At 29.8% G+C, this 13,049-nt stretch overlaps 1 protein-coding gene across 2 annotated transcripts; it reads right to left on the bottom strand.

Moving 5' to 3' along the window:
- Positions 1-4,903: 4,903 nt before the first annotated feature.
- On the bottom strand, positions 4,904-7,271 carry LOC130954842 (plant cysteine oxidase 4-like). Of its 2 annotated transcripts, none has more exons than XM_057881617.1 (5): positions 6,665-7,271; positions 6,414-6,568; positions 6,184-6,334; positions 5,428-5,637; positions 4,904-5,341 (listed from the first exon to the last, which is right to left on the bottom strand). In XM_057881617.1, the coding sequence occupies exons 1-5, from the start codon at positions 6,762-6,764 to the stop codon at positions 5,229-5,231; spliced, it is 729 nt and encodes a 242-aa protein (XP_057737600.1). In that variant the 5' UTR covers positions 6,765-7,271; the 3' UTR covers positions 4,904-5,228. The 2 variants fall into 2 exon arrangements, with proteins under 2 accessions (XP_057737600.1, XP_057737601.1); XM_057881618.1 differs by having other exon boundaries at positions 6,265-6,334.
- Positions 7,272-13,049: the final 5,778 nt, after the last annotated feature.

Below are 13,049 nucleotides of genomic sequence, written 5' to 3'. Positions count from 1 at the left end.
TATATATATATAGTTTAGTTTTAGAGGCTCTTTCAACAGCAATTGGTGAAATTATATATTGTAGATGAACATTTGACAAATTGTAATTAACTTTTTCTAAGTGCATGAGTTATGACTGGAATCTTGACTAATAGACTTGTATAGTTGTATATACTACCTGCATGCACGGGGAAGGAATTATTATTATTATTATTAACAATGATAATGATGATTTATATATCAATTGTTGCATACATCCAATGATGAAGTAAGCAAAATCAAGTCCAACTCCGATCCTCCATGCATTATTAGTCAAAATATAATATAATATAATATAAGTGAATACTCAGGTACAGTCGACTTTAGGTGAAGTTGATAACTGAGAGCCATTAGATGATTTGACTAATTTGACTAGATTTTTATCTAACGGCTCTCAACTATCAACTTCATATGAAGTCGACTGTATCGGAGTTTCCACCTATAATATAATATACTGCTTTTGCATTATTATTAACAGAAACTTAGAGCTGGCCAATTAGGATATATATTATATTATTTACTTTTATATTGAGTAGTCCTTTCACTTTTTAACCTAAAAGCTTTATATTATTGTTGTAAAGGGAATGCATGGGAAGGAGAGGATTCGTTAGCAAAATGTTTGACAATCGAAACAATCGAATTAACTTTCTTGAAAAGGCAATTCTAAAGGAGAAGAGGGAGTTGAAAACTTTCATCAACTTTATTGACTTCTAACTATATATGCATCTATCACAATTCTTTTGATTTGTTGAATATATAGTACACTACTACAACCCATATACATGGTTTTTATATACACCATTGTTGTTCCACATGCAATGAACGCAATCATACCAAGTCAATAAGTTAAGTAGCATTGCCAGTGTTTATTTCATTATCCATATTTATTTGGTATCATGTTAATTTGATTCTTAATTTTAAATTATGACTACAGATTATACTAGTGCAACGAAAAATGGCTGAACAGTGCAATATTGTGATTGAATATATAAATATTAATAATTGAGTTTAAAACCGTGAATTATTAGGCTACCAATGCATCGAATTCAAAGTTCAATGCAGAAGAAAGTAGTTAGGGAGACATTAATACAAGTTTGGTAGTAATTGATAATGGGAATGGTGGCACACGTGTATAGCAGAAAGAAGAAATTAAATTAAAGCAAACAAGGAAAAATTGTCTCTCACAAAATATGTGCTGGATCATAATTAAAGGGACCCTATGATTTATATGAATATGATTTTTATTTTTCATTTTACATTTTTCCCCCCACAAAACAAATAATAGTTTTTCTTTTCTTTTCTTTTTTTTTTTTGTTTCTTAGCTTCTTTTGGAAGAATTCAGGATTATTTTTGTCCCATATTTCCCAAAAATGGCAAAGACTCTCTAGAGGGTCCGACCACTATTCCTCATAGAGTATGACATCAGCATGACAAACACACTTCAAAAATTTGCATAATTTCTGGTAACAGAGAGAGATAAATGGTGACAGATATTCGAAGAACTATATTGTTATTATTATAATAAAGGGTTACGTTTTTGCAGCTATTAGAGAAAAATAAAATAGTAAAGAGGGCCTAAATTGGAGAATATTATAATTAAGAAACTAAAAATGACAAGGTTTGTTTTGTCCTTCATGGATGAGAGTTGACATTTCTCATTATATTAACACACACAAGAATCTTTCAAAGAATTTGGAGCCTTTTCTATTATTTCATGGATCAAGACATCCAACCTAGCATTACTAACATACATCAACGATCTACATTAAAATGCCATCAGATTAAGGAGAATCGTGTCTCATAGCATCAGAAAATATTATTAATTATATATATCAATGTGCCGAGTTATATTATTACTAAGAAAAACTAAATATTTTTTCTTCCCTTTAAGGGCATAGTTGAATTTATACTTTTTGGATGTACGTAGGATGTTGGTTAGGGATGGAGCTTTGGATTATTAAACCAATATAATCATCAAGGAACAACGACCATAAATAATTTATAAAAAAACTTATGGACAAATGAATTTATGAGTAGGGCTGGCAATTTATACCCTACTCGCGGTACCTAATTTGGACCAACTCGTTTGGATAGAGTTGCCTACCCAATCGTTGCGGTAGGGTAGGGTAGGGTACGGGTTCAGAGTATATCCTACCCTACTCTATCTGTATCCCTAATATATTATATAATATATATGTAGAAGTTATGTATATAGTAAAGAAAGTGAATATTGAACCCACAATTTTTTTATAAAAATTTAAAATAATTATTAAGTTAGTTAATGATCATATTATTTGTAATTTTATGTTAAATTTTTTAAAGATTTTATTGTTTTTAATTTTAATTTGAGCTGAGTTTTTTATTTTCTATTTTATTAATATGTATGAAATTTAAGATAGTTGAATTTTATATTTATTTAAATTTTTTTTATTTTTTTGCAGGTAAGATCAGATAGAATAGCGTTTAAAATTTTAAAGTGCGGGTAGGGTTAGGGTTGAAAAATTCTTAACCCTGTGATAGGGTAGAAATTTAAAAAAGTTTTCAACCTGTGAGTAGAATTAGAGTAGAGACCAAACCCTATTCTATCATACCTATTACCAGTCCTATTTATGAGCGAAATTATATCATTAAATTTGACTAAATAAATATAAAAATTTTATAAAATATATATATTGGAGCTGAGGGAAGGAAAGGTAAAAGTATAGACGAAGTCAAATTATTGCAGTTTTTATTAGTTTTTTTTTTGTCAAAGTTTTTATTAGTTTTTTTTGATTAATCAAGAGGCATGGGCTTGTGGGCTTGAGCAGTTGGATAAGAAGACAATTCCCGGGTCCACAAAGCCTAAAACCGAACCTAAAAAACTTAGGAGGTTGGGTAACGGCATAAAATAGAAAACGTTCAATACTTCAATTATCGTTTGACTTAACTAAATATATTTTGGAGAATTATAAGGTACAGATTTTATTTGTATAGATATTCTTTTTTTATTCATAAGCAAAATAATGTGTGTGTTTACAAATTGGAAGATAATGTAAGAAAGAGAAAGTAGAATTATAGTTAATACTTAATACACTTTAATAGTTTAATTATAGAATATTATTTTATCAAAAAAAAGAAAAAATATGAAATAACATAAAACTCATTTTTGAGAATGAGTATGTGCATATAAAAGAGAAAGAGTCAGACATTCTCTCCAAATATTAAATACACTTTGCCTTTCATATGTTTTCTTAACTCTTTTAATATTAAAATTTCTTTTTATTATTGTATTTAAAAAATAAAATTTATTATTAGAAAATTATATATTGTATTTTTAGAATAAAGTAATTATACACATAAATTTAATATATCTTTTTAAAAAATAATTAAGCATTGTTAAATTAGTTTGAACAACTTAAAAAAATAATTGACAAAAATAACATTAATTTAATATTAACTAGATTTATTTTATTTTAACTAACAAATGAACATACAGTAATAATAATACTCCAAATTAATTTTTAATAAAGAGGCGCGTGGACTAGACATGCCATAATTGGCGCGTTTTAGGGGTAAATGAGTATATGAACTTATAAGACTTGTATAGCAAAAAGGCTTGTATATGGAGATTAATTCTTAATTTTTTCATCCAAGTTTTAAATTTTAAAGTTTTTGCAATTTAAATTACATCTTATCTAAATTTTAAATTTTAAAATTATTGTAATTTAAAATTTTTAATTTATCAAGTTTTTCAAACTAAAATAAATTGATCCAATCTAAATAACAATTACTAGAATCAAAATGGATAAAAAAAAAATTCAATTAATATAACATAAATTCTTATTATTTGATTTTTTTATCCATTTTGATTTTAGTAATTGCTATTTGAATTGAATCAATTTATTTTAGTTTGAAAAACTTGATTCTAGTAATTGCTATTTGAATTGAATCAATTTATTTTGATTTGAAAAACTTGATAAATTAAAAATTTTAAATTATAATAATTTTAAAATTTGAGGATAAAAAAATTAATTTGTCCTTTTATATTATTTAAAACTGATTCATCTAATTAACTATTATGTTAATATTTATTTTTTAAGTACTAATTTATTTGAAACAAAATTATTAAAAATTAATTTGGAGTATTATTATTATTGCATATTGATCTGCTAGTTAAAAAAAATAAATTCAGTTAATATTAAATTAATGTTATTTTTGTCAATTTTTTTTTAAGTTGTTCAAACCAATTTAATAATATTTTAATTATTTTTCTAAAAAGATATATTAAATTTATGTGTGCAATTACTTTATTCTAAAAATACAACAAATAATATTCTAATAATGAATCTTATTTTTTAAATACAATAAAAAAATTTTAACATTAAAAGAGTTAAAAAAACATATGAAAGACAAAGTGTATTTAATATCTAAAAAAAATGTCTCACTTTTTTTCTTTTATACACCCATACTCATCTTTAAAAATAAGTTTGATGTTGTTTCATATTTTTTTTTCTTTTTCTTGATAAAAAACAACATTCCGTAATTAAACTATTAAAGTGGGTGGTGTATTATCTCTTCTAACTATAATTCTATTTTCTTTTTCTTAAGTCATCATGCAAATTTGTAAACACTCATATTACCTGTGTTTAGTCACCAAAAAAAAAAAATATTACCTGTGTTGTTTTGTTTGTGAATAAAAAAAGAATATCTGTATAAAAAAATCTGTACCATAGTATGACCCATATATTTTTGGTGATGAATTACATCATGACATTACAAATTGAACGGAGTTGATGTAATATACCTAACGAAGAATTTGAATTTCTCATCAACTATAGCGTAGTAACTAGTAAACTACGTGCAGACACATGAACTAACTGTATATTACTCCATTCACACACTAGAGTAAAGAAAGATTGATTAGCATAATTATTAATTAAGATTCACAATCAGTGCCATCATATATGTCATAGTATGTACAATTAGCAGTCATAGAAAGCAGATGTCACATTATTATTGAATTGAAACACGAGTGACTCGTGTTATATAAAATACAAGGTGAAAATTCAGGTGCAGTTGACTTCACGTGAAGTTGATATCTGAAAGCTGCTAGATGAAAATTTAGTCAAATCAATCAAATCATCTAACGACTCTCAGTTATCAACTTCACGTGAAGTCGACTACATTTGAGTTTCCACCAAAATACAAACTAGTTATAGTTATCTCCGCCGTCAATGTCTTCTTATAGTAGGGCCTATGTACTGCCCTCTCTTAACCACCAAGTTCTCCGGCGGTTGAGTCTCCTCTAACCATGTCACTTCAGATGCTTTATCTACCTCAACACCTTTTATTTAACAAATTAACACGTTAGGATTTGGCTTTTTCTATTAGGCTTATTATTATTAGGACAAGGATGAGGAAGAGAAGTACTTGGAAGAAGATCTTTGATAGGAGGAGACCTTCGGAAATAGGAGCAGTGTCTTCCATTTTCTGTTGAGTATGGTGGGGAAAGAATGTCAAAGAGAGCACAAGGGGTTATGGCTTTGAAGCAATGGATGTTGCCACCACTTTTGGGATATAGTATTGTTGTGCCACATGGTGCTTTCATTTGACAATCTCTTGCTAGTGTTGCTGGTCTTGCTGCAATTGCACATACAACTTCAATCCAATGAGTCTCCAAATATTACAAAGTTCATAAGACATAGCATAGTTTCAGAAAGTTATCAAGTAAATTAAAGTGAAAACTCAGGTACAGTCAATTTCAAGTGAAGTTGATAACCGAGAGTCGTTAGATGATTTGACTGATTTGACTAAATTTTCATCTAACGGCTCTCATCTATCAACTTCACATAAAGTGGACTGCACCTAAATTTTCACTGTAAATTAAATGTAATGACTCAAGAAACATTCATCTTTTGAGTACAGGGCTCATGGTTAACAGTGATCATCACCTTAAAGATAAACAAGAATCAATCACTTGTTTTCAGTTTTCAGAATAACAAGGCCTAAGAATTACTATTATAAGTTAAAAACACAATCACTACAACTTGATTGAGGATATGACATATAGATTGTATCATTGGTTTGCTCATATTATCTAAACATTTTTGTCTTCTTTTCCAGAAAAAGAGTTACATATGTACTTATACCAAACACAATCATGGAATTAAGCATTAATTTGATTACCTTGAGAAGGATGATCATAAGAGCCCTGTAACTCAAGCCAATCATATGATCTAGCATGTAAAGAGCCATAAAGAAGCTTACTTAAAACAGTCATCCCAGGATGATTATGCAGTGGAATGATGGAACCAGGGGCCATACAAAAGATTCCCATCTGCAACAAAGATTCCAACTTTGACATTCATGCTTTGTTGATGGAAGGGTTCCAAACACAACCAAAAATAGATGCTTACAGAGAATTTGTCACATTCATGCAAGTGGATGTACTTGAGAGGGGGTGGATAATTATGGCTTCCATTGCGCCCCCTTTTACCATTCAAAGAACTTGTCCATCCACGCGCCAACTGTGCCTCTTGATCCAAACCCACATTTGAAGGCTTCAACTCATCTGCAAATTCAAGGAACAGTGAAGAAAATCTCATGTCCTAAGCTGTTTATAGAGCATTAATCATCAAGAGCTGATTATAGAGCATTAATGCTTTACCTAAAAGGGCTCGAACTTTTTCAAGAGCTTCCTGTGATATGGGTCCATCAGCAGAAAAGGAAGCCTTGCAAGTGTCGTACAATTTCTGAACAAATGGCATAATAGTAGCTACCAAATGAAGCAACAATTGCAAGCAGCTGAATTGATGCAACCTTGGATCAGAATTCACAAGTGCCACTTGAAAGGTCACTTTTTTTTATACCAAAAAAGCAAAAGGAACAGCTTCATTCCTACGCAACAATTTCATCAACTCATCTCCCCCTTTAGACTAGCTGCTAGATCCTTCCACCCAGGAAATAAGAAAATGAAACATTGTTCAATGAAGATTTACATCCAAAGATCATGGGTCAGAGAGTGAATGTTGGAATTCATGAATAAACCAAAGACATGTGATGGGTAAGAAGGAGATTGAGAGAGAAGGAAGAGGAAGATTCCAAAAGTGAGAATCACGGGTCTGGTTTTGAAGGAGAATAGAGATGAAAACTAAAGCTTGGGAATTCAGAGACATGCATGGTGGCAACCTGAAGAAAAGACACTTTGCATAAAACACACAAACCCCATCTGTAGCTTTCACAGTACCATCAACATACATACAGATATATAGATACTTAGATATGAATCAATTTAATTTGGTCGAGTAGATAACTCATTGTTTACTTAAATAGATATTGAAAATTTTGAATTATTTTTTTGTGTATGTAGTAATTTATTGACTAATAATAAAATTTTAATTAAATAAAATTTCAATCTGTACTGAATTGATTCTTGATTATCAAAAATTTTGAATTATTTTTTTATGTATATAATAATTTATTGACTAATAATAAATTTTTAATTAAATAAAGTTTCAATCTGTGCTGAATTGATCCTTGATCCATGAAATTAAAAGATATTGTGAACTACCAAATAAAGATATATTTTTTTATGCTGTTAAATACTTTTTTATTCTTTTAAGTTATTATGAGCAAGGAATAGCAAAATTATTTATCATCAATTCACCATACTTATCTTAACATCAATTTATATTTTATTTGTTTTTTAATATTGAGCATGCGCACCTTTTCTTTTAACTATTGATTAGGATATGGATCTTTGAGTTGAAAAATAAAATTGAAAAAAAAATTAATCCGTCATTTCTCCAATAATAATGCCTCCAATGTAGAATTTATGTTGACTAATCATTTCTTTAAATGAGAATGAAAAGGAGGTTATTTTTCTGCTGTGGAAGGCAGGAATTTGATGTGTCACTATAATTCTATAAACATATAAAAAACCGTCATTTCTTCTTTCCATATTTAATTGGAAGTAGCACCTCTTATGTAAACCTCTAAGTTATAGGTTGAAGGAAAAAAAATCTCAAAAGTAAAGGTAGAAAAGAGACAGACGAAATGTGTCTTACCATGTTTATTTCCTTAAATTCATTACAAATTCAAAATTTTGTTTGAAATTATTCAATATTTCATAAACTTTACAACATTATCAAATTGTTTTGATAAATTAAAGGGGTTTAAAGAATAGAATTTGAACATTATTTAGAGTTTATGAAATTCTCAAGCAAAATCAATCATATATATATGCTAGTGGTTATAGTGATAAAAAGTACTTCGATGCCTTAAAATCAAAGACGAAAAATAATTATAACTCAAGCAAAATTATTCATATATGCTCGTGGTTAATGAAAATTGGAAAAGAGATAATCCATAGATTTAATAGAAAAACTCTCTGTTTTTGTTTTTGTTTCTTTTTTCATTTTTTGGAATTCTATTTCACAAATTGAAGGAGTTCATTTGTTTTTCACTATGAAACACGGATATTTTGCTGAGTTACCGTGTCTGTGTGTCAAATACATTTTAGACACGACACTCACGGACACTCATCCGACATGTATGTCTGCTGTGTCTAACTGTGTCTTAATAAAAAATAAAAAATTTTTCTTCAGACACGCTTGAACACACCTAAATACCATCACGTGTCAGCGTGTCCAGCCTTATTCTTAACATATATTCTTAAAATAAATTTATATATAATATATATTATTATTTATTAAAATAAAAAATATTTTAAATACTTGATATAATTAAAATAAGACATTAAAAATGATTAAAAATTTTAATTTATATTTTAATATCAATAAAATATCAAAATATTATTATGATTCATCTAAAAAATACTTTATATTTTATATGTATGCGTGTCCCCGTGTCATGTAAAATTTTAAATTTTTTGCGTATCAGCGTGTCCCATGTCGTGTCGTGTCCCGTGTCCGTGCATCATAGGTTTTTCAAAAGGTAGAAACTTAAGTGCAATCGACTTCACGTGAACTTGATAGGTGAGAACTGTTAGATGAAAATTTAGTCAAACTATCTAACAGCTCTCAACTATCAACTTTACATGAAGTCGACTGCATCTGAATTTACACCTTTTCAAAACATTATATATACATTAAAAATTTAGTTATTAAATTAGATAATATATATATTAAAAATATATAAAATAATACATATAAATAAATGATAATTGATTTAATAATTAATTTTTTAAATATATATAAGAGAGCGTTTTTTCCCTCATATTCCACAATGATATTTCTTTGATTCCACTTCAAAATTAAAAAATATAAAATGATATACATGATGAAGAGGCACGTGACTATGTGCATCGAATCTATGTTTTTTACTACTATCTTTCAAAAAGTTAATATAAAATATACACTCAAAAGTTATTAAAAATAGACATTTCATTCTTCACTCTTATGTTCACTAAAAGGGTTTGCGCTAAGAAGATTTTTTAGCAAGAAAAAATAGTTGGTGTTTAGGTGGAGATTGGAGAAGATTCAATGCGCCAGACCGTAGATTCTTGTACGTTGTACCGAGCAAAGTGACCTCAGTTCATGAACTCAACCCCGTTTGATCTTGTCGTCCGTACAATTAGCTAGCTAGGTTCATGAACTCAGCTTAAATAACTAATAAGCAAAAATGTATTGGGCCACTATAATGCAAAAGAAGGTTGATTAGCTTTCTCTAAGTTTGGATTTAATAACTAGACTCAATAATTAGACAATGACAGGGGGACAGGCAGTATCATTATCGTGCCATCTTTTTCATATCTACTGATTGATTTTAATTTCAAGAATAAAAAGAGGATGTGATAAAAAATTTATATAAATAAAATTAAAATATATAATTAATTAATGACATTACAAAATAAAATATGATAAAAATCTTTAATTAATCGTTTTCTTATTAATTATCACCTCTTCCTACTTATCAACATTTATTTCCTTATCAACATTTATTTCTCAGATGATGTCCTTTTTATTCTATACAATAAGATTCCCGCTACCATAATATTATAGTCCCTAATATCCTAAAATGTCAAACCATAATACCAAAATAAATCAAATGTTTAGCTGATATTATCAACACTAACAAAATTACTTTCATTATTTTTTTGAGTGATTTAACACTCCAAAAATTTGATCATGACACTTTTTGTGTATATTATTTTTTTACTATCATATTTTAGTAAAAATTTGCTAATAATAATAAGAGTATATACTCATTTTAGTCCTAAAAAAAATTTAGACCGAACATTTTAGTCTCTAACTAAAATTAATTATTCGATTGGTCCCTAACAATTAACTCCGTCGGTCACTTAGGTCTTTTACTTCGTTAACTCTAATGGAGAACAAAATAGTCAATGACAACTCTAATAGGGGACAAAATGGTCCCTGATCTCCTCTGTTTGGAAACGACACTGTTCTCTCCCAATTTTCATCATATCTCGCATAATACTAACAGTCTAACACTGTAACTTCAAACTACACAATGCACACTCTATAACTTTAACGTTACCAAGAAAAATATTCTCAACTTGTTCTCAACCAATTCATACTCAGGAAACTAACGACTATGTTTCTCAACTACTTGTCGTCTTCGATGGATCCCATGAATCTAGACTGCAAGTCTAATTTGTTAAGACCTATCGTCGTCGTTGCCATCTCCCTCCTCCTCTGCCCTATCATCTCCATGACCACATTGTCCACCACTCCGATCGCTTCCTTCAGCTTCTTCTCCGAACCAATGTTTACTAATCGCTTCAATTTTTATATGAGTGGCAACGACGACATTGCTCATTGTATTGATAGCTTGGATGCGAGGTCGAAACTGTCTGCCAACTTGGACTCCGGAAAAGAAAGAATAAAGCACTCGGTGTCTATTTCAAATGAAAATTTGCATATAATGTTGAAGGAGAATCTTCTCATGATGTCCTAATGTCCAACAATCTATATTGCTTGCCGGAGAGTGGATAAAGGCGTGCCCTTGGAGTAGTTGTGGAACTTGGTCTTGAGGATGCTGTGGATGTTGTCGGGGTTGGAGGTGATGTTATCGAAGACGTGGAAGTGGATGCTTCTGGTGGATGAAGTGCAGAGGAGGTGGATGTAACAGTCACAAAGATTTAGAAAATGTGTGGTCCATGACATGTTGAGGTAGGTGCGACATGTATGGCAATTACACCATGACTTAATCTTGGAGTTAAAGAGGAGGAAGGAAAAGATGGAAAAAAGACTGTGAAGGTGAAGAAGGAGAGTATGAATGTTAGGGTTATGCGAGATGTGATAAAAATTAGGGAAGAACAGTGCGGTTTTCGAATAAAGGGGTCAGTAATCATTTTGTCCCTTGTTAGAGTTGTCAGTGATCATTTGATCTCCTGTTAGAGTTTTTAGAGACCATTTTGTGTTCCGTTAGGTAGCGTTTAATGGAGAGACAGAGAGGAAAGACTGAGACTGAGAGACAGAGACTAAGAGACAGAGATTGAAATAAATCTCAGTATTCTGTTTGGTACAAAATGGGAGACAGAAATTGAAACAAGAATGAAACTCTAATTTAATTTGCACAAAGAGTAAAATTGGAATTAATTAGTTGAAATGAGGTTATTTTAGGTATAAAATGTTATTAAGGTTTTAGTCTCCATCTTTAAAAATTTTAGTTCACTGTGTCCCTACTTTTTGGAGGTACTGAAATACTAAAATTTTAGAGACAGAGACAGAAATTTTAGTACCAGTCTTTGAACCAACAAAGATGATACTGAGTTTTAGTCTCTCAGTCTCTGTCTTAGTACCTCAAAACAAACGCTACCTTAGAGTTGACGGAGTCAAGGACTTAAGTGACTGACGGAATTAATTGTTAGGAATCAATCAAGCAATTAATTTTAGTTGAAGACTAAAGTGTCTGGTCTAAAATTTTTTGAGGACCAAAATTGGTATATACTCTAATAATAAGGGAAAAACTCAAGTGTAGTCGACTTCACGTGAAGTTGATAACTGAGAGTCGTTAATTAATTTGATTAATTTGACTAAATTTTCTTCTAACGACTCTCATATATCAACTTCACGTAAAATCGACTGCACGCACCTGAGTTTTCACCTAATAATAATAATAATAATAATAATAATAATAATAATAATAATAAAGTGACGTTAGGAACAAAACCAGTTTTTTGGTCCGCATTTTCTCATCCATATGGGCTATTCCAAAAAAAGGGAATTAAACTTATCGTAAGGTATGCTTAAAAAGTTTGAATATCTAGTAATGGCGTACACGTATATATTGAAATTAATGCATTAAAAAATATTGAAAATTTTAAATTTATAGAAAAAAATGAAAAAAATTTGTGAAGGATTAGTTTGGTACACAACATTTAATTTTAGAGACTAAAATAAGTCACTTAACGTAAAGTGAAGGACTAATTTAGTGTATCTATAATGATGACATAATGGAATACATATGGACGAATATTGTTGCGATATGTGGCACAAACGGACACATGGCTAAATAATATTGTGACATATAGCACAGCCATACACATCAGCATGCCATGCGTCACTGGTCAACACATCATCATATCATTACACGTGGCCAAATCTTGGAGTAACACGTATCACTTACAGTCCATATCACCAAATCATGTCATCATATCGTTAATAAAAAATAAGTCAGAGACTAATATGATGCATTTTTGTCAATCTCAAGAACGTAGTTAGTACAATTGAAATCTCAAGAACGATTTTAGTGTATGATGCCGATCTCAAGACTATTTTGAGGTTTAACTCAAACGTAAGTTAGTATTGAATTAATAGATAGTTGATTCAAGAATTTTAGTAATGGATGTGTGAGAGAGTGCATATAGGGAGTAGAGATCAGAGATGGGTGTGTGGGAATCACGACAAGACATGACATTGTTGGCACTCATTACTAAACTAAACTACTATCAATACAATACAATACAATACAATACAATCCAAACCGCGTCCTACTATCTCGGAACTCACCTAAAACTCCTCCTACAGTTTTTTACACACGCCACCTAACCAAATCAGGAAAAA

Source organism: Arachis stenosperma, chromosome 10 (assembly GCF_014773155.1).
Source record: "Arachis stenosperma cultivar V10309 chromosome 10, arast.V10309.gnm1.PFL2, whole genome shotgun sequence".
NCBI lineage: Eukaryota > Viridiplantae > Streptophyta > Magnoliopsida > Fabales > Fabaceae > Arachis > Arachis stenosperma.
This window is presented reverse-complemented; position numbering and strand designations above follow the sequence as displayed.